The sequence below is a fragment of the Anguilla rostrata genome, chromosome 2, assembly GCF_018555375.3.
Source record: "Anguilla rostrata isolate EN2019 chromosome 2, ASM1855537v3, whole genome shotgun sequence".
In the NCBI taxonomy this organism is placed as follows: Eukaryota; Metazoa; Chordata; class Actinopteri; order Anguilliformes; family Anguillidae; genus Anguilla; species Anguilla rostrata.
In genome coordinates, this window is record NC_057934.1 from 13894107 (window position 1) to 13914144 (window position 20038).

General features: G+C 49.4%; 1 protein-coding gene across 2 annotated transcripts in view; it reads right to left on the bottom strand.

Moving 5' to 3' along the window:
* Window positions 1-445: 445 nt before the first annotated feature.
* The window catches only part of waplb (WAPL cohesin release factor b), a 39802-nt gene continuing 20209 nt past the window's right edge, over window positions 446-20038 (bottom strand). For both annotated transcript variants that reach the window (XM_064320656.1, XM_064320655.1), the window contains exons 6-20: window positions 18275-18370; window positions 16071-16232; window positions 14905-15041; window positions 14179-14290; window positions 13435-13662; window positions 11766-11877; window positions 11112-11209; window positions 10638-10714; window positions 7777-7949; window positions 7371-7486; window positions 6761-6928; window positions 6134-6356; window positions 5442-5530; window positions 4089-4184; window positions 446-3264 (exon numbers count right to left, since the gene is read on the bottom strand). In XM_064320656.1, coding sequence (XP_064176726.1) covers window positions 3199-3264; window positions 4089-4184; window positions 5442-5530; window positions 6134-6356; window positions 6761-6928; window positions 7371-7486; window positions 7777-7949; window positions 10638-10714; window positions 11112-11209; window positions 11766-11877; window positions 13435-13662; window positions 14179-14290; window positions 14905-15041; window positions 16071-16232; window positions 18275-18370 — 1953 coding nt within the window. In that variant the 3' untranslated portion in view covers window positions 446-3198. The remainder of the gene's footprint in view (window positions 3265-4088; window positions 4185-5441; window positions 5531-6133; window positions 6357-6760; window positions 6929-7370; window positions 7487-7776; window positions 7950-10637; window positions 10715-11111; window positions 11210-11765; window positions 11878-13434; window positions 13663-14178; window positions 14291-14904; window positions 15042-16070; window positions 16233-18274; window positions 18371-20038) is intronic.

Consider the following 20038-nt stretch of genomic DNA (forward strand, 5'->3'; position numbering starts at 1 on the left):
TGGACACATCTGAGCCGATTGCAGACGGTAAAATGAACAGGACAGACAGCACTGGCCGTTCGGAGTTAAAAAGTTTTATCGACGTCTGGGAGAGACCCAATGGCACGAAATAAACACAATACGCATGATGGAATTAATTCTGTAAGCATTTTGAATTGTATGCTTCGTTTTGTACTGGAATCTGGTATGCGCGTCACGGTATTCTCTTACATGTTTTATTGTCTTTATTTTTGTATGATGAAAGTGTGAAGTTAATAGTAAGCATAAATGGTAGTTTAGAAAATCATTGTTAAAGTATTATTTAATAAAATATTAATTTGTAAAAGTTATTTGACTTATTGTACAATCCACCTAAACTACAGTGTTGGCAAGATGGCTATTTAAAGAATGAAAATAAAATACATTTTTTTAAAATACAAAAACAGCTACAAATGGAAACATGCGGTGTACTGAAAGTAGCAATTTTTATTCGAGTTAAAATTATATACAGGTAACCAAAGACATTATTCTTGAAATTGGTACAAAGGTTTTCTTCCTGCAGTTGGCTTTTATACCTTTTATTTTACTTCAAATAACACAACTGAGAAACTGTATAAAATAAAAATAGGATTGGATTCAGAAAAGTAGTCTACCATTCTAATTTCCAATAGCCAGTATTTACATAAGTATTTACATTGTGTTAATTAATTTTCAGCTTTGTAAATTAACCCCTTGTAAACCTTACATTTACGTAGGATTTACAAATGAGAAAACCATATTAAACTGCTCCTGGTGTGGTTCACATTAATCTGAAAACTGCTAGGAACACAAGAGGCTATCTTACAAAGTATTCATAGAACTTCTGAATGTTTAAAGAGAAACCTGAATTCTGAACATTTGTGAAGTCATTAACGGCTATGCCTCAGCACTGCATTAAAAACAAAAAAGGGAAAAAGAAAAACACGTCGGTGTGAAATATAAACAAAATGAGAGTAAATTAGAAAGCATCCACGTTTTTTGCGACACAACTTCTGTACATCGCAGCGCAAAATCCCCCACACGCCCACCGTTATTTCATTTCAACCTCCGGTAGGGTCACGGATGCAAAATATTTCAGCGAGTAAGGCAAACCGCTTTGGCCGTACAGACGGAAGAGATACTACAAACGGTAACGGACTAATTCATTTACCGGAGGGTAATGAATGCAGCTCCCATTAAATAAAGAAACGGCCTCAGCTCCTCTTCACCGCGAAACAGAGCGGTTACACCATTTTTCCTTTCGGTCAATGCAACGCACTAATACTGTATCATAGACAGTTATGTCTAACAGTTCCTCTACCATCACAAGTGGGCGAGGGAGAATGGAAGTGTGTGGGGGATGTCGGCTACTAACTGACAATGAGGTGGTTGGGTGAAAATTTAAGAAAAGCTGTTCATGAAATCATAAGGATATGAACAATGCATTTCTTTTTTTTTTAATTCAAGTGCTTTATTTCAAAATTGTAAAATTAGAAAGTATCTTCCAGTCCTGCTGATTTATGTCAGTTAAATTAGGATAAAAAGCTTCAACACCTCGGTTTAATAAAAAGCAAGTCGCACTGTGGGAAAATAAACTTATTGCCACATTAGCCTGCATATATACATTGAGGACCATCACTGGAAACCCCTTACCACGCACACTGGTGATGGATCCAAACAAACTCTTGCACAAATTTTAAAAAGAAAAGGGGTTATAGCTTTACCAAATTTTACACTTTTTACCATGAAATTCCTCTAGGAGGGACGGAGAGGAACGATCATCCTCCTCACCCAGCATTTCCTCTGGTACGCATTAAACATAAAATGGTCACTACCATTAGACTGAAAATCTGCCCCCGTTATGAACATCTACCATTCGATGGAGGAAAAAGGGGTAGAGGTGTGCGATGGGGGCTGGTGCAGACCACAAGCAACTGGTGAGGGGCAGAGCATGCATTAAGCGACCGTTCAGGACAGCCTGAGCCCACAATGCTGTTCGCTGCCTAATCGGCCTCAGCTGGACGCAGAATTAACATAGCCTCCTTCGTAATGGTTCGCAATCCCTACAAACGGTTTTAAAAAATAGCCAGTATTGCTAGTTAGCACAAACGTGACTGAGTGGCACCGTCAGTGTGTAAATGAATGCGAGTACCGGACCTCCTGCAGGGAGCGCAACGCCAAGCAAGGGGATCCCAGCGTGGTGGTCAGGCTCTCCCAGCTTCCCCCGGGCGAGGCCGCGAACGGGCCGATCGTTTACTCAACGCTCGGCGTCGACCCGTCCCAAACAAGCGAGACTCGGAACGCAACAAAAACAAAACAAGCGAAAGGAAAACCGGCGTCGCTATGGAGATGGCGTGACACCGGCCCCGTGCTGGATGAGTGCTGGAGTTCTCGGCTGGGGGGGTTACTGCTCATACATCGTTTTTCTTTTCATTTTTCGTTTTTTTTTTAATAATGTCGTTCTCAGGGCACAGACAGTTTGAGGCAACACTGAACAGTTGGGAGCAGTAAACTGTATGTTAAATGCTAAACAGTACCGGACCTATACACATGTTCAGGACTGCTCCTGCTTACAGACAGTAGCGGTGCTGGGGGTGGGGTGGGGGGGTGTAATGAGAAGTTTTGACCTGCCTGAATACATTACAACTTAAAACAGGAACATTTTCTACAGCAGAGCACACAAAATATATTCACAATTAAAAAATAATAACTCGGCTTTCCTTAATGACAAAGTACACACTGGTGAATCAGGAGCTCTGAGGGAACAGCGCACCATCTGTAACCCACTGAAAGAACAGGATGAACCCAAGGAATGATTTATCAAAAAACAAAACAAACAAAAAGGTTTAATTGGCTCACTTTGTTCAGTGTGTTATTTCATACTTTTCACGGTTAGGGTTCGCGTTTCCAACTTTCTCGTCCCGAGCGAGCTCCTGGTTTGTCGAGACAAATCTGCCCTCGTCTGAAGGACGAAGGAGGGAGACGCTGAAACGACGTTAGCGGTCTCACATGAAGAGGGAGCTCGTTAAGCTGTCCGGCTGAGCGGTGACTGTGGTGGTGATGAATACGATGACAGTGGTGGTGGTGGTGGTGGTGGTGATGGTGGCGTCCGGCTGAGGGGCGGAGTCTCTCTCTGCGGTCCCGGTGCGAGGAGGCGGTCCCGGCGACGCCCTGCCTGATCCAGCGCTGGGCGGAGTCTCTCTAGCAGTGCTCCAGATAGTCAATGACCCGAGAGATAGACTTCTGCCCCGTGGTGCCTACGTCACACTGCGGGGGGAGGGAACGGGGGGGTCAGAGAGAGAGAGTCAGCGATAATAAGAGAGAGAGTCAAAGAGACAGAACAGACACAAAGAAAGAGAGACAGAAAGACAGAGGGAGAGAGAGAAACAGAAAGAGGCAGATGCAGAGAGACAGAGAGGCAGAGAGAGAGAGGAGAGAGGGAGAGACAGAGAGAGAGAGAGGCAAACAGACAATACAGACAAAAAAAGCAGTCAGAAAGACAGAGTCAGAAAGAGGCAGATGCAGAGGAAGGCAGAGAGAGACAGACAGAGAGAGAGAGAGAGAGAGATTCTGCATTACTACACATTTTAAGATCAGCACAGGGAGTCTGGATTACCACACGCTATAAAGCTCTTTATAGGGGCTGCGCTTCCATTAACGGCACTAACAGTCTGCAGTCGATGCGGGGGGGGAGAAGACCGGGGCAATCAAAGGCTGCCGTTCCCGTTTAATTCAAGTCTGTGTTTGCTGAGGGAAGCAGAGAGATTCTGCGTGCCAAGCACATGCACATCTACGTGCCTGCATGCGGTGGATGAATGAACTGCCGAGACTGGCTTATCAGACATTATACAACTGAATAGGGAGACTGAGTAAAATTTAATGAGCAATGTTGCACATCAGCAAGAATACCAAACGCACAACACTGACAGCATCTGAGATCCAACAAATAAACACCCACTCAGCCGTGTGCAGGTGAACACACACACATGCACACATACACAGACACACACACACGAACGCATACACAAACACACACACACAAACACGCACGCACACACACGCGCGCACACACAAACAGCTGGCGTACTTACTGTAAGATTCATGAAATTTAAGAACTTCTTTAGCATTTCGGTCATTATCGAGAAATCCCCTTTCGGCAAGTTCTCCCTCACAGTAGTGACATTCATCTGAAAGACAAGAGCAGAATCGTTCGCAGGTCAGCCAGCAGGGCCCGGGCAGGTGTCACAGTGCACGCTTTTACTGCTTCAGTCACAGATCAGCAGCGTGCCCCTACACGTAATCCCTCCGTCAAAATAAGAGCGCGGAAATGACGCCACTCCCCTCAGCGAGGCCCCGGGCGCCAGCGCCAGGCAAACGTTTTTCCCTTTATCTCTCTCGGGTAGGTTTCGCTTCCCCGCGAGACATCGCGACGAGTGACCTTCACGTCTGAGGATCCCGAAACCCGGAGCCAGAGGGATTTACGCAGGTTTATCAGCAAAAAAAAAAAACGGCCGGAGACATCAATCATAAACCAACACCCCATCGGAAAGTCCATTACGTGTAATGAAACTAAGCTCCGGGCTCCATTGGATTGCTAATAACATCCATAAAGAAAAGCCATTAAATCCAGCGGCACATCGCAGGTTTTTATCTTCTTTAATAGTCAGCCTTGAGACCTTAATGCCGCAATTCTGAGCAAAACGCGCCGTCCCTCGGAAAAGCATTAAAATAGCATCACAGTGATTAATGTCGTTGTTGCAGACTCACGAGGTGCCCAGTCAAAATGAGGGGCTCTGCAGTAAGGATTAGAGCCTGCTGTAATTAGCTTGCCGGCGACTGTTCGATAGGCAAAGGCCCTTTCTTATGGCAAAGCACGCAGGACCCCACGTCTCAGGCCCACACACCTTCGAGTCAACGTCCACCACGTGGTAGAACGTTGCTCCGGTCTCCCGCCGTCCGTCCGAAACATCCTCACGCCAAAGCGTCCAGTGTTAATTTAACTCAAACAGAGTTCATACGAGTCCAATAGGGACAAAATGCACTCTGTGAGAGTTAATTTGACACCGAACGTTTCACCGTGCACCTTAAAGGTAAATGAGTCTCAAAATGAGTCTCTACCTGCATGTTACCTTGCCTTCTAATGCGGACATTACCAATTGTGACATCACAGAGGTGGACCACTATGCATGTTTGCATTAAGCCACTTAAGCTGAAGACGAATTACTATTTAATGCCCTTTTTCAATAGATCAATAAAGCTTTAAGAATTTGATATAGAACAACAGAAATCTACAGAGCTGTATGCAATTAGAAGCGATTAGAAGCAACAAAAACGTGCAGCAGTGTTGCTCGAGACCGCTCCGTAAGCTGCAAGCTCGAACTCGGCCAGTTACCCAGCGCTGCAAGGCTACGTCCGCGGCGCGCGGCGGGGGGGGCGGGACTTACGGGGCTCCCCTGGCACAGACAGCCCAATAACAGTGCAGTGTAGGAGGCCACGATGCTGTCCTCCATGTGCTTCCCAGCGTGCTGAAGAGCTGCAGGGGGAAAAAACACAACAAAATGAAGGTGAAGACAGCAAACAAAGGACATAAGCAAACAGCAATTCAATTTCAGAAGACAGGACAAGGTGGATTAGGAGCAACAAACAAAAGAAGAACAAACAAACAGGCACGGAGACTCATGGTAATAGAGCAATAGCAGCATGGGTATGAAGGCGTGTGTGTGTTTATTCAAGTAGCTGTGGCAGTCTGTGCTGGGTTCTTTCCCCATGTTCAGGTGGTCACGCCGGCATGCAAATAGAGGTTTGCTTACCCATGTTCAGGTAGCCATGGCACCGTGTATGAAGGTTAATTTCCCTGTGTTTTCTGGTAGCCATACTGGCATGTGATTAGAGGTTTCTTTAGCCATGTTCAGGTAGCTATGGCACCAAGTATGAAGGTTTCTTTCGCTGTGTTCAGGTAGCCATACTGGCATGTGAATAGAGGTTCGTTTACCCATGTTCAGGTAGCCATGCATGTGTTCAAGTAGCAATGGTGCTATGTGTGAAGTTCCTTTAACCTGTGCCCAGTAAGTGCAGGCAAACGTTTCTTTAACACGTGTTCAGGCAGCTATGGCTTTAGGCACGCGCGCCTCCTCACCTTTGTTCAGGTCCAGCTCCTCCTCCTCCTCCTCCTTCTTGTCCTTCTTCTTGTCGTTTTCGGTGTTGTTCTCGGTGTTGTTCTCGGAGGCCACCCACTGGATCTCGCCGGAGGTCTCCTGCCACTCCCCGCTCTGGTCCAGCTGGGGCTTGGGCGTGTCGTTGATGAAGTCGTCCGTCTCGGCCTCGGCGAGAACGGCCGCGCGCTCCCGCTGCAGGAAGAGCTGCGAGCAGAAAAGACGGGGTCAGAGGTCGATCCGACGGTGACCCACAAACTCAGCGCGCCGTCCTTCCTTCGCTTTCAAAGCGGTCGACAAAAGCAACCCGAGGAGGGCCAATCTGAACTTAAATGCCCGGCAGAGGTTCTTTTGTGCAGAAGCAGAACCAGGCAGAGGCTCCTTTGTGCAGAAGCTGTAGCAGGCAGATACGGTTTTGTGCAGAATTGCTTTAGTGTACAGTTTCGTGTAGGAGCTATAAAAACAGGGTTTTGTTGCCCGCTGCAGATTATTTCAGCACTCTACAGAAGAACGGTGAAGCTCGGCTTTGTTCGAGGGTCCGGTTGCTAGGGCCCACGGCCGCGCTCTGTTCCCGGTCGCCCGGCGCGTATTCCACGCGGAGCTCCGCCCACCTGCACGAGAGCCGCGATGGCGGATAGCGACCGGCAGGGCTTCAGCTCCTCCCCCTCCGCCAGGCAGACGGAGGTCTCGAAGGGCGTGGTCGTGTCCAGGACCATCTCCACCAGGCAGTGCCTGTTCCTAGCGCTGTACTCCACCAGGTTGATCAGGAGGCCCAGGCCCTGAAGAGACAGACAGGCACAGACACACACACGCACGAACAGAGACAGACACAAACAGACAGACACAGAAACAAACAGACAGGTAGACACAAATAGAAAGACCGATATACAGACACAGAGACAGACAGAGACACACACGCGCGCACACACACGCACACACACACACACCCAAAAACAGCAACAGACACAAATAGACAGACAGGCAGGCAGACAGACAGACACAGAAACAGACAGACAAACAAACAAACAGACAGACACAGAGACAAACACAAATGGACAGACAGCTGTAAATCAGACCGAACACACTCCCACCACTCCCCCTCACAGAAGGCCTGCCCTTCAAACAGCACTACACTTCAAGCACTGACCCAAAGAAGCACAGTTCAACACTTAGCAACAGAACACAATGCAGAAAGGAAGGTGGGGTGGGGGGGGGGCTCACCAGCACTCTGATGTCGAACCTCTGCTCCTGAGGCAGGTACTGCGGGACCCTCAGCACGCAGTTGAGCGCCGTGACGATCAGGTCGTCCTGCTCGCCGGTTTTTGTGCTGCCCCACTCTGCGGAGAGAGAGAGAGACGCGGGGAGTCAGTTCTGCGTCGACGCACCGCTGCCAACGACTCCGTTTTCTACTTTTTCCCTCAAATGGAAAATTCGTAAACCGCGCGCTTCCTCTCCGCTAAAGCGGAGGCGGGCTCGGTGGGCGAGCGTGGGGGCAGGGGGGGAGACTGGGTGTCAAAATCTTGGCGAGCTCGAGAGGAGTCCTTAATTATTTTAATTATTACGTACAGCTGGAGCCCTGTGGATGAGCACAGCTGGAATAACTGAGTAATTGTGCTCCTTTACTCACCGTTGTCGTGGGTGAGGTTGAGCAGGACCCCGATGATGGCCCGCATGCAGTCCTCCACGGCCTTGCCCACGTTGCTGAAGCTGCAGTGGGGCAGGGCGGCGCCGGACGAGGAGCGGCTGCTGTTCACCTCGCGGCTGTAGCGCTGGATCATCTCCTCGCAGTGCCCCAGGCCCCTGGGAGGGGTCAGAGTCAGACTCAGAACAGGCCACATACACCTCATATACCCAAACTTACACTGGCCAACCAGGGATAACGGGACACCAGCGGGTCAGAGGGAACGAAACTGGCATTAACCATTTGCAGAGCAGATTGTTCTTTGAAAATTCTACGTCAGTGTTCTAGAGCTCCATTGCTTTCACACTGCTTACCAGTACTGATTGTGACATAATTGTGACTGATTGCGTTAGAATGCTTGGTTAAGAACATTCTAATTGCACTTGTGTGCTTCCTCCTTAAAGTGTTAAACACTGAGCACCGGTAAGCCCACACGGGAATCTCGACCAATCAGTAAATCTGTAACGTGAGTTAGCCGACGTTTATTCCCATCCTGCCAGCTGGTCCCGCCGAGCCTACCCGGAAAGAACAAATCTGATATAGGGCCTTACGTAAAAAGCGACAGCAAATGGTATTCATGACCGCGCTTCACTCGCGAGGGGGGTGAGGGAGGAGGGGAGGGGGCATCTTCAATCACTCTGAAGGCAGGCAGCACCGGGACGGCCGGGGAGGGGATCCCAGGAGCGGCGGCTCCGACGGCAAACACCTGCCTCGCTACCGCAGGCGCGCGGGATTAACGCGCGCATAATGATGAAAAAGGGCCGGGCTTCGCGGCGCGCGCTAACGGCGGCGCTAGCTCAGTTACCATGGTTATTCTTAAAGCGCCGGCTCTCTCTCGCCGGGGCACGGCGGTTCTCAGATCTCAGCCTCGCGCGGAAAAAAAGGGGAACGTCTACAGGCTGGGAAAAGCAGCGCTGCGGTGGCGATAAAAAACTTTGCGGGGAGGAAAGAAAAAAAAAAAAGTAAGAGGGTGAAGTGGGAGGTCCGTTGCATGGGGCAAGAAGAAGAAGAAGAAGAAGACAAAGCTAATCTAATGCAGCGCTCGGGCTGGGCTCCGCACCTGCCGCTAGCAGGACGCTGAAAACAGAGCTGCAGGAGAGCGGAGGCCAAATGTGCTGCTAAAGGTTAGCCTCTCCAGAAGCGCTGCTGCGCGGCCAGCATCATAATAATGAGATTGAAATAATGGGAGGTCATCAATTATGAAACAGACCGCGGAGGCAGTGTCCACTTATCAGGAAGGAGGGAGAAAGAACAAGGGGACGAGGGGGTGGGGGGGGGAGGTGGAGTAATACTGAAGGCCTGCTCTCCCAAACCTCGCTCCCTCGGGTTCCGAAATTGAATTAAGACGGAGGGGAGAATGCAGCCGGGGAGCCTCTCTGTGAGAGAGGGCTTTGTTGACGCGCTCTCGCCCGCCGCCCCCCCCCGTCCCGCCCCCCACCAGCGCTCGCGGTGCAGGCGCAGTTCACCGGGGTTACGCCCAGGCCAGGAACCCCGGCCGCGGCCGGCCCGGGACCCCGCTAACTTGATTAAAAGCGGAAGAATTCGAACAGACGCGCGGTTGTGGGGCGGCGGTGGGGGCCGTGGCTAATGGGTTCTGAAGGTGACTGATCTCGCCGGGGAGACAGGGGGGCATTCAGGGACCGCTCCGGAGAGCGGGGCAGGCCTTCGGCCAATCAGCTTTAAGGACGAGATCCCGAGGAGGCTGCAGAATCCGTTCAGGGGGGGACAAATCGTGGCGATACGATCTTCAATTAAGCACAACGCACAGCTGCTATAGTTCCACAGTGCCACAGCATCGAAACAGTCACCAGCACACTGCAATAAATTAAACAAGCCTTCAAATCTGAGAATAAGTTTACACGAGGAAACAAATAAAGATAAACAACTCTGCCGGTGAAATTATCAATGGTGTGGTCAGGAGTATAAATTCAGAAGCCATCCATAAGCACTAGGAGATCAGACAAAAGCCACATAGAATACAAAACAGTCTATTGGTGCCAGTGACATGAGCTCTGTGGTAATACCAGCCTGGTGTGTGTTTTTATTTGGACTTGAATGCTGATGACGTGTACAAAGATGAACCATTCATACACAGGCAAAGCAAAGTAATAAAATAGAAATGCGCATGAGGTATATTACACCAGCTGTGAATATATACATTAAACATCTATATATTCACAGCTAACAAATATATTTTTAATTAATGACAAAAACCTGCAGTATACAGGCACTTTCACCTTCACTGAGACCTCAGGACCGTAATGTGTAATGTATAATGTAATGTGTAATGTGTGATGTAACGTCAGTAACACTCCGGTCCAGCACAGCTTCTGTTCGCTCTGGAGAGTACGCTGAGTTCCTGGAGGACTGCGGCCCTGCGGGAGTGCTGACGGGGCTTTGGCGCGTCAGGAGGCCATCGATCCCAGCAGCCTTCTCTCCTCTGTAACGAGGGGAGCCTGCACAGCCACATCTCCCTCCTGTGTGTGTGTGTGTGTGTGTGTGTGTGTGTGTGTCTCGTGCTGTGTGTTGTGTGGTGTGTGTGTGTGTGTGTGTGCTGTGTGTTGTGTCTCTGTGTGTTCCGTGTGTGTGCTCTGGGGTGTTGTGTCTCGGTTGGCTGTGTGTTGTGTGTCTGTGTGTCGTCGTGCTCTGTGTCTTGTGTGTGTGCTGTCCCGTGTGCCTGTTGTTGTGTGTGTGGTGTGTGTGTTTGTGGTGGTGTGTCGCCATGTCGTGTGTGTGGTGTGGGATAGTCTTCTCATATCCACATCTGACCCTTCCCAGCCTTCCTGGTGCATTCTGGGAGCACTCACTTTGCACTGGACATGATGAGCTGGGACTCCTTGTAGGCGATCAGGTAGCTCTGGTTCTCTGGGTTGTGAACGGTTACCTGTGCCAGTTGAGAAAGAGAGAGGGAGAGAGAGAGAGAGAGAAAAGGGGAGAGAAAGAGGGAGAATGGGGGAAAAGTCAATTCACAGAGATCTGATCTCGGGCCAGATGAAAACCGCCCTTAATTTCAGACACACCCTCTAAGAGGCGCATATTGGATTTCCCAACAGAGCCAATCAATATACAGAGCCATAATGCCAGGATTAGAGCGCACTGATCCTCCCTAATTATAACTCCACCTTAAGACCTGCGCTCCCCGCACCCCGCCCACGCTACAGCTCAAAGATCAGCCAAACTATTAATCAGCCGAGTCCGCCGATCGATACGGAGACTCTGCGGCTCTGCGGCTCTGGAAGCGTAACTCCCCGGCCCCTCTGAGCGTCCGAAGCGGAACTCACGCTCTCCAGCACCCGTAGACACCGCTCGGCCCCCCACAGCGACGCCACCAGGTTCTCCTTGTCGTCCTCCTGGCTGAGGTTCTCCACGCACTCTTTCACTGAAAGGAAAAGAGCAGGCTCCAGTCAACGGTGAACTGGAGTCTGCTTCCACAACAAACGAGGACGCTGCCCCACTTTCCAGTCTTTGAACTGAAAAGGAGAAAAAAAACAAAAAAAAAACTCCTGGCTGTAGACTTCTAAGTCTGATTTAGCAAAAAAAAAATCTTAGAGCCTTTCGCATTTCCCAGCGGATATGATCTGGCTTCCGTTCACAGGAAGTAGGGAAATCCAAAGTGACCGGTCCTTCGCGAACGCGCCAAATGAAGCCCCGTTGAAGATGGCCGTCTGTACAGCCACTCGGAGGTCTTTTTGAGCAACCCGAGCTTAGAAACGGGGTTAGTAAAACAAAGCTAAAGCCGGACGGGTGGCACGTCGATGCGCTGCGTAAATCAAAGCCGGCCGGGCGTTGAAAGAGATACGGCCTTCAATCAGACCTCTGGAGGGCCCGGGACGCCCACCCCGCTGCCCGCCGGCGCTCGGGGGGGGGGGGGGGGGGTCGTCAAGGGGGGTTAACGATCGGCTCCAGCTTAACCGAGCCGGGCGACGCAGCCCTACCTTTATCCACGATGTGGTCCAGCCCCCCCAGCAGCCGCAGCTCCTCTTTGAACCAATCGCCGGCCCTCTTGGACGTGAGTGACAGCAGGGTCTCCATGGCCAGGTGCCCCGTCTGCACGAACCGGGAGAAACCACCAGGCTTGTTACACCAAACTAAATCCGGACGACGGTCAGGCGCCTTTTTTCAGAAATACGGTCAAGAAAAAATCATAATTTTCTGGAAGTTTGGAAATGAGGGGAGGGACGAGCAGTCTAATGTTTCAGAAAGAATGTCACACTTCCACTTGAAAGCGTATCTACTTCGTATGCAGACATCGGCGCGTCGAATCGCAAAATAAAACTTCCTGAGAAGATGCTAGCGCGGGTTTGGAGCGTTTATGATTGTTTATGAAAGTCTGAAGATATAATTTCAGAGCACCGTGGAAAGATGACAGTTCTGGTATACGTAACACTGCTAGGAATGTGACAGGACGCAACGCTAAGTTTCTACATTCCCCGCAGACGTAGAAGGAAGATCGTTTTTTAAGTGGTGAAATCCTACAGGCAAACAAACGCGATGATGGGCCTTTAAATTAGTCCCATCTTCTGATCAGACGCTATTTTCCCTTGACTGACGGCTAAAATGCTGTGGCTGGTCCTCAGGTACGCAGTGTGCCGCGCGTACGCTTAAAGGGTCATAAACAGCTTCCTCTTCAGTGTTCACGGGAGTAAAACGGACTGAAGACTAGCGAGGCAGTCTGGGCGATGCGTGTCACGGACAGACCTGCAGAGGAAAGCTCAGGTAAAGCCCTGGTGCACTCGCCATTCTATTTAGAAAACACTCAATAAAATCCCTCTGTGTTCACACGCAATCCCCAGTGTGGCTTTCAAATTAGCGCTAGTGCTCGGGCTTCCTCGACATCAATCACTGCTCAAGACCGACGCATTGGACAAGTGCGTAAATCTCATAAAAGCTCAAAAATGGCCGATTCTACCTCCACTGCGGCGAATTTAAAGCAACGCTACTACTATGCGCTATGACCACGAGACGGCTGCCTGCTTACACTTAGCTCGGGGATAGTTTGACTTATTGGAACCGTTCAGCGGTAAAATAGGTCAGAGAAACAATGCGCAGTTTTACAATATCGCCTTTTTGGCGGGGAATTAGTGCAGTTGCTGGCAAATGTGTTTTGAACCTGAAAAGTCCTGTATCGCTGTAACAGAATCTCTAATCGCTTTGTCAAAAAGCCAGCAGGGACAGGCTGGCTAAAAGGCTTTTACATTTTTGTGAACAGCAGTTGCGGATGATGAAAAAATACTTCCATTTCCATTGCTACAAACATTGGAAGTGCAATGCATCTAATAAAGCTAAATGCATGGAAATGAAAACCAGTGCTTGTCATATCCCCCAGGACACAGGCATCAAGCGCCTTGAAAGATGACCACTAGAGGGGGCAAAGATGGTGTCATGCAAAACTAAGATATAAGACTAAAAACCAGTATGTAAGAAATGTGACCAAATGACACCAAAGATGGTGTCACGCAAAACTATGACATAAGACTAAAAACCGGTATGTGAAAAATGTAAACGCATGCGAAAGTGGGAATGAATCTAATCTATCCAATCAGAGTGTTCATGAGGCTCGAGTGTGACATCACACCATTCCCGGGACGTATAAAAGGCGCTGACCGTGATGTTCTCCAGGTCCAGGTGCTTGTTGTGCACCGTCTCGCACAGCTTGCGGATCTTCTCCTTCACTTTGACCATCTCCTTGGCGGTCAGCTGGTCGTCGGCCGTGTCGTCCTGCTCCAGCTCCAGCAGCCGGATCATCAGGTCCAGGCTGGCCCGGTCCAGGTCCATGTTGAGCCGGTCCCGGCTCAGGATGTACATGAGGGAGGCCGTGCAGAGCGCCAGGTTCTGTGAGAGAGAGAGAGACAGAGAGAGAGAGACGGTTGGGGGAGGAAGGGAGGGAGAGATGGGGGTTAAGGAAGGCCAAGCGCTCAACCGCGCCGCTCAGCGAATACGAAACCGGGGCTTATTTACGACGAGCCGCTCGGAGTCGCCCTGCGGAAATAAAACACGGCGGCTGCACTCCCCGCTCAGAGAGACGCTTACATAATTTAAGAGCCCTAAATAATCAAAAAAACAAGACTTTGTTTCTTGTGGGGACGGTCCAAAGCAATGCTTCAAGTGACAGTCGCGCACTGAAGTACCGACAATTCAGCGAACGCGAGCGAGGCGCCCTTCGGTGGCTGCCAGCTTTCAACAGGCACAGCGGCCTTAAAATAGCGGACTAAAATCCTCGGGGTAAAAAGAACGGCTCTGAAAAGTGAGGAAGCGTAAAAAGTGCGTTGCCGGAGTCTTAGAATAGTCGGATGGTTCCGCACGAGCGGTACAGCTGAGGGGTGGGGGGGGGGGGGAAGGGGGGCGTACCGGGTGCTGCGGGGCGTCGTTGAGGGTCTTGAAGACCTGGGCCACCTTCCCTCTGGCCCTCAGGTGCATGCGGAAGCTGGGCATGGCGCACCGCGTGGCCAGGCTGATAATACTGCAGAGAGAGAGGGGCGAGAGAGAGAGCGCAATGAGGCATCTATGGGAGGAAGACAACTGGTGTGAAAGCAACCCCAGTGTGTGCTCATGACTAAGTGACCACGGGGTAGACTAAACTAAAGGCAGCGTGCACAAAGGGGCTGGTAGGAAAGCAGCACAGGTGAGGAGTTGGTGGGAATGTTACCCAAGGGGAGGTTTACGTTGAGGAGTTGTTGGGAACATTACCTAAAGCAGTGACCGATGAGGAGTTGGTGGGAACATTACCTAAACCAGTGTGTCTTGAGGAGTTGGGGGGAACATTACCTAAGGCAGCGTGTGATGTGGAGTTGGTGAATACATTACCTAAAGCAGCATGTGGAGGGAACGTTAGCTAAAGCAGTGCGTGATGCAGAGTTGGTGAATACATTACCTGAAGGAAGGTGTGTTTTGAGGAGTTTTCTGGAATATTTCCCATAGGATAGGGTGTTGGGGGGGGGGGTTTACTGGGAACATTACCTAAGGCAGCGTGTGATGCGGAGTTGGGGGGAACATTACCTAAGGCAGCGTGTGTTGAGGGGTTGGCGGGAACATTACCTAAGGCAGCGTGTGATGTGGAGTTGGGGGGAACATTACCTAAGGCAGCGTGTGTTGAGGGGCTGGCCGCTTTTGAGGCCCGTAGCTAAATACTCGAAATCGTCTGTGAACTCCTGGTTCTCCCCGAACTCCACCACGTCGTTGAAGTGCTTAACGTGCTGGACAACAGTGTACAGCTGCAGAGAGAGGAACACACAGAGAGGCGGTCAGTACTGCTCCAGCTGATTTATTAGCAAAGTCTTTCACAAACAGCATGACGGAGCTGGATAAACCTGCCAATTTTACCCTTTGTTCTTCCCATTCGTCCTTTATACAGCAAAAAATGTTCAAAAAAAATTTGAAAAGGGGGGGGAGAGTTGGACTGGATATCCTTATAAAGTCTGTTTTCCATAAACGAAACAGTATATTTTACCTTGATAAATAAACAGCGACAGAAACCTAAAACCGGGTATAAATCTAAAACTCCGTGAAGCCGTTTCTCACCGGCCGGACTGATGACGCTTGGCACCCACATTGCGTCAGGAGGAGTAATAAATTACAGCGACTTTGCCGGAGTTATTCCGAAGTGTTGATCAGCAGATTCGGCTGCGTGAAAGATGCACTTGCGGCAGGCAGTAACAGGCTGCAGGTCCCCTTGAACTCCAGAGGAGAGGAAGTGGAAGTGGAGTTTCCTACTGGCCTCAGCTTGGCTATTCTTAGCATGAATGGCTATCCCTCTTGGTCATAAACCACAGGCATATAAAAAAAGAATATAAAGCTGAGGGTTGAATTTAATAGTGCAGGATGTCTCATGTATTTGCACAAGCTACACTGTGGTTAGAAGAAATTGACCTCTGTGAGTCAAACAGTCTTTAAAAAAAGTACATATCCCCTCCAAGGTTCGCTTAGCAAAAAACTATTTCAGGAATCTTGTAAAAACTGGCTTAATTCTAATACTGGGTTTCTAATTCTAATTCTGGGTTTCTCAACCCAGTTCTCGCTGTGAAAGGTGGGTGATGGATACAGATGACTCAATTCTTCATTCTTCAGGGAAATAAATAAATAAATAATAAAAAATTTTGCCAATAGTTGAGAACTGGCAAAAATAAAAATGGCTTCTGTTAGCAATACAAGAGTTAGACACCCCCTGTTTCAAGCACTTTATACAATGTGGCGAATGTCAGGCGTAACTGCATGACTGTGGTAAAACGGGCCTGGCGTCTCACCTCCTTGTGCTCTTTCCTGCATTTCAGTGCGGTGACGATGTCCTGGTAGGGCTCGGTCGGGATGGTGACCGACTTGATGACTTTGGGGGGCGGGGGCGGCGCCTTGAACACCCCGTCGTCTTTGTGGGAGTTGGTCTCCTTGCTGCCCCCCGACAAGCTGGCCTGTAAAAAAAACACACAACCACCTGCTCTCACTGCGGGGGTGACTCAACCACCAGGAGCCGCTTCCAGCACAGTCAGAGCTGCAGCGCGAGGCCAGGAGAGCCAAGCGAACCCAACCGAGCACAGGGGAAGCGCTAGTCCCTATATGTCACCAAGTGTGCGTGCAGCGGACCCGAAATATGATACTTTAGAAACACTTAAGTATGAAGCGTTTAAAAAAAAAAAAGAAGATTAATACGAATACTTGTGGGTGTGAATATTTCTGTGTTTGTGTGCATGCAAGTGTGTGTGTGTGAATATTTGTGTGTGTGCATGAGTGTGATAGAGTGTGTGGGTGCGCGTGTGAGAGAGAAAATGTGTGTGTGTGTTTGAGAAAGAGTGTGTGTGTTTGTGTGTGTGTGTGAGAGAAAGAGTGTGTGCGCGTGTGTGTGTGTGTGTGTGAGTGAGTGAATGTGAAAGTGTGTCTGTGTGTGTGTGTGTGAAAGTGTGTGTGTGTGTGAGTGAGTGTGAAAGTGTGTGTGTGTGTGTGTGTGTGTGAGTGTGAAAGTGTGTGTGTGTGTGAGAGAGTGAGTGCGTGCGTGCGTGTGTGAGTGTGAAAGAGTGTGTGCGCGTGTGTGTGAGTGAGTGAATGTGAAAGTGTGTGTGTGTGTGTGAGAGAGTGTGAAAGAGTGTGTGTGTGTATGTGTGTGTGTGTGTGAGAGAGTGAGTGTGTGCGTGCGTGCGAGTGTGAAAGAGTGTGTGTGTGCTTGTGTGCGTATGTGTGTGTGTGTGTGTGAGGGTGTAAATAATAAAGTTTCACTGGCAGCACCAGATGCAGGCAGCCTCTCTTCACCCGGGCCAGCTCTGCGGTCTTGGCGGCTCTTCAGCGCGGAGGCTCAGTGAATAATGGGGCCTTTGAGGAGCTCCATTTGGGGGGACAGCTTGCGGCGGACGGCTCGTCAGCTGCGCCCCGGAGGACTGGCTCAGCAGAAGCCTCACCGGCACAGCCGTCAAGCGAGACGCTCGGAGTGACATCATCGCTCGAGGCGTGGGCAGGGGCACCTGCTAGGCTGGCGTCGGGTCGGGGGTGACGCGGACAGGGGATCGGTTAGCCCGCTCAAATATTCGCGCACCTGCACGCTAATCAATTAGCCTGTCAGAGCCATGCAGCATTTTTATGCCATTCTTATTTAGCACCATAAATTACTTTAAGGATGAGTGTTGGTAGCGCACAAAGTATACCTTGTCCTATATTAGGCAGAGTAACTGTAGTCGCTTTGAATTGGCCCCTTGTCCGTTTTGCTGAAAGCAGGCACGTACCTACACTAACCGACGGTCACATTTCCCTTCCTTTTCAGCTGTGACTGCTTAGTAAAACGCAGCCTAATGTCAAGGGAGTAAAAAAAAAAAAAGTTTTACCGTTTCATATCTAGCTTATATGGAAAGAGACAGCGGGCTAATGCATCGCTCAGTCACCGTCAAAGCCGGCCCCGGACGCGTGTAGCGCGTGCGGGGGGAATACTTATCAAAACGAAAAAGACGACTTGCCGCAAGGTCACTTGAGCGTTTCTCCGGTAAACGAAACCAAATCCATCACTTTCGCGCGGTGATCTAACGCACCTGTTACGTTTGCCTGCCCAAAGCGGTTTGTCATTGTTGTCATAATCTTCTCAAACAGCATTGCCGGTGCAATGCCAAATTACATTCCGTAGTGCATTCACGTCGGCCTAAGAATGAATATTTTACCATGGCCGTTCCGTGCAAATGAGACCGTTTCTATGTTTGTTATTTATCATTAAAAAGTAATATGTAGTCAGTTTACGGAGTGTAGGCTACCCATAATATTTTAATAACCCGAGAAGTGTTTACTTGGATTGGAGTGTTTCATGCATTCAAATATTTGTTCTCGACAGGCGAGAACAATTTGATCACGTCATGCACATCCCTCAGAGGGACAGGAAGCAGGACAGTCTGAGATCATGGTCAAGGGAGTCGTGACCCTGCGCCCGTCGGGTCAGCCCTGAGATCCTGATTGAGGGGGGCAGGGGGGCGAGGGCACTTACCGGGGCGGTCTGTGAGCGAGACAGGGGCGGCGGGGGCAGCTCCTCTGGCTCTGGCCGGTTCCAGTGTCTCGCATTATAAACAGCCTTTGTGGGAGACTGGGAGATACAAGACAAGACCCGGGAGGGAGGGATTAGTCAGCTGGGCCAATCAGATTTTCCCATTTTCCTTCCTTTAAAAAATCTTATTTTTTGCTTAATTAGGTAAGTCGCTGAACTCTAACCATCCACAAATCATGAGTGTTCTGTAGGAGAATAACACACAGTAGCACAGCAAAGTTAGCTGTGGTGCTGTTAACAGGTGATGCAACTGAAGATAAACAGCTAAGATCAACACAGTGAAGATAAAACATAATCCACTGTATGACAGGGGATCTTCATGGTCTATATATTTGCGTCATCCAACAAATACACACACTCTACAAGTTGTATTTTTCCGCATTCTGGTGCTCTTGTACAGACCATCCAGACTAACCCCAGAAGGCATTCTTAGGTCCTCAACATAATTACACAACTGCATTTAAGTCTGTGCTAAGTGCAACAAGGGATTTAGGTGACAAAACATCAACCAGGATATTCATGTGATGCACAGAAACATTAGAATGACCTCTACTTTACAAAATTTTATGAAAGTCACTGGTAACCTATATACAACATACTAGGCAGAACATATCAAAATATCCCTTTTATTTCCAGCAGAGAAAATGCCACAATCTGAAGATAGGATAGGTGTTCCTTTCGAGCCAATATTAAACACTTTCCATCAGCTGAAAATACATTCTGTCACACCAAAGGCAATCATTCCTAAATATAACAAAGTAATTCTTGTGTATGGGATGGGGGCTTACAAAACCTCTATCGCTTTCCTAAAGAACCAGACGTAATAAAAATATGAAATAAGTAATGAAAGACAAACTAACACCAGTGTAAAATGGAGGCGAATGAGTTGCGAGAACATTTCTTTGCCTCTGCTACAGCCTTTTTGTTTGTTAGAGCTCATGCTAAATACAGTTGCAGAAAGGCATCTTGGAACAAGACAGATAAGTAAAATAAAAGCCTTTGCCACAAACCTTTACCACCCCACTCTGCTCTCTCTAATATTGCCAGTGACAACCACAGCACATAACACCTTTCATATTAAGACTAAATCAGTCTGCAGTATAAAACTTTGCACCTAATATACGTTTCTGTAGCAACCTACCGCAAAACCCACAGGGGCCTTTTTTAATTAATGCGTAATGAAGACAAAAGCCAAGTCCCCATAGCGTAAACCTCGGAACTGGCTGGAGACTACAGCCAACACATAAACAGAAAGCCCAGGGCTCCATCTCCTCTGATCAGAGCCTTTTCTCTGATTCGCCAGGCCTGTTGCTGGGATACGACTTAAAAAAAACAAAAAAAAAAAACTTTGCTGGCTCAGAGGCAGCTCTGCAGGAGACAATGGCTTAAATACCTCGACTCGTCTGAAGGGCTCTGCTCTTAGCCTCGGCGCTAACAATCGCTCTCCAGGCCCAGAGCAGCGGGAGCCCTCCGGGGCGGGGGACGCTCCAGGGCGCCCCCTCGCTCTGACCCCTCGCTGGGCCGGGAGCAAGGGGCACGCGTGGGGCCGTTCCAGCCCGCCCGAACGCAGCCAAGTCAGGGGGCCAGCGGATAGTTCAAACGGTCAGTGGATATTCGCGCGACAGGCCTTGCCTCTACGACGGCAGCGTTCATGACGACCGCAATTTTGACTCTCCTCACGCACAACACACGCTCGCATACAGCCTC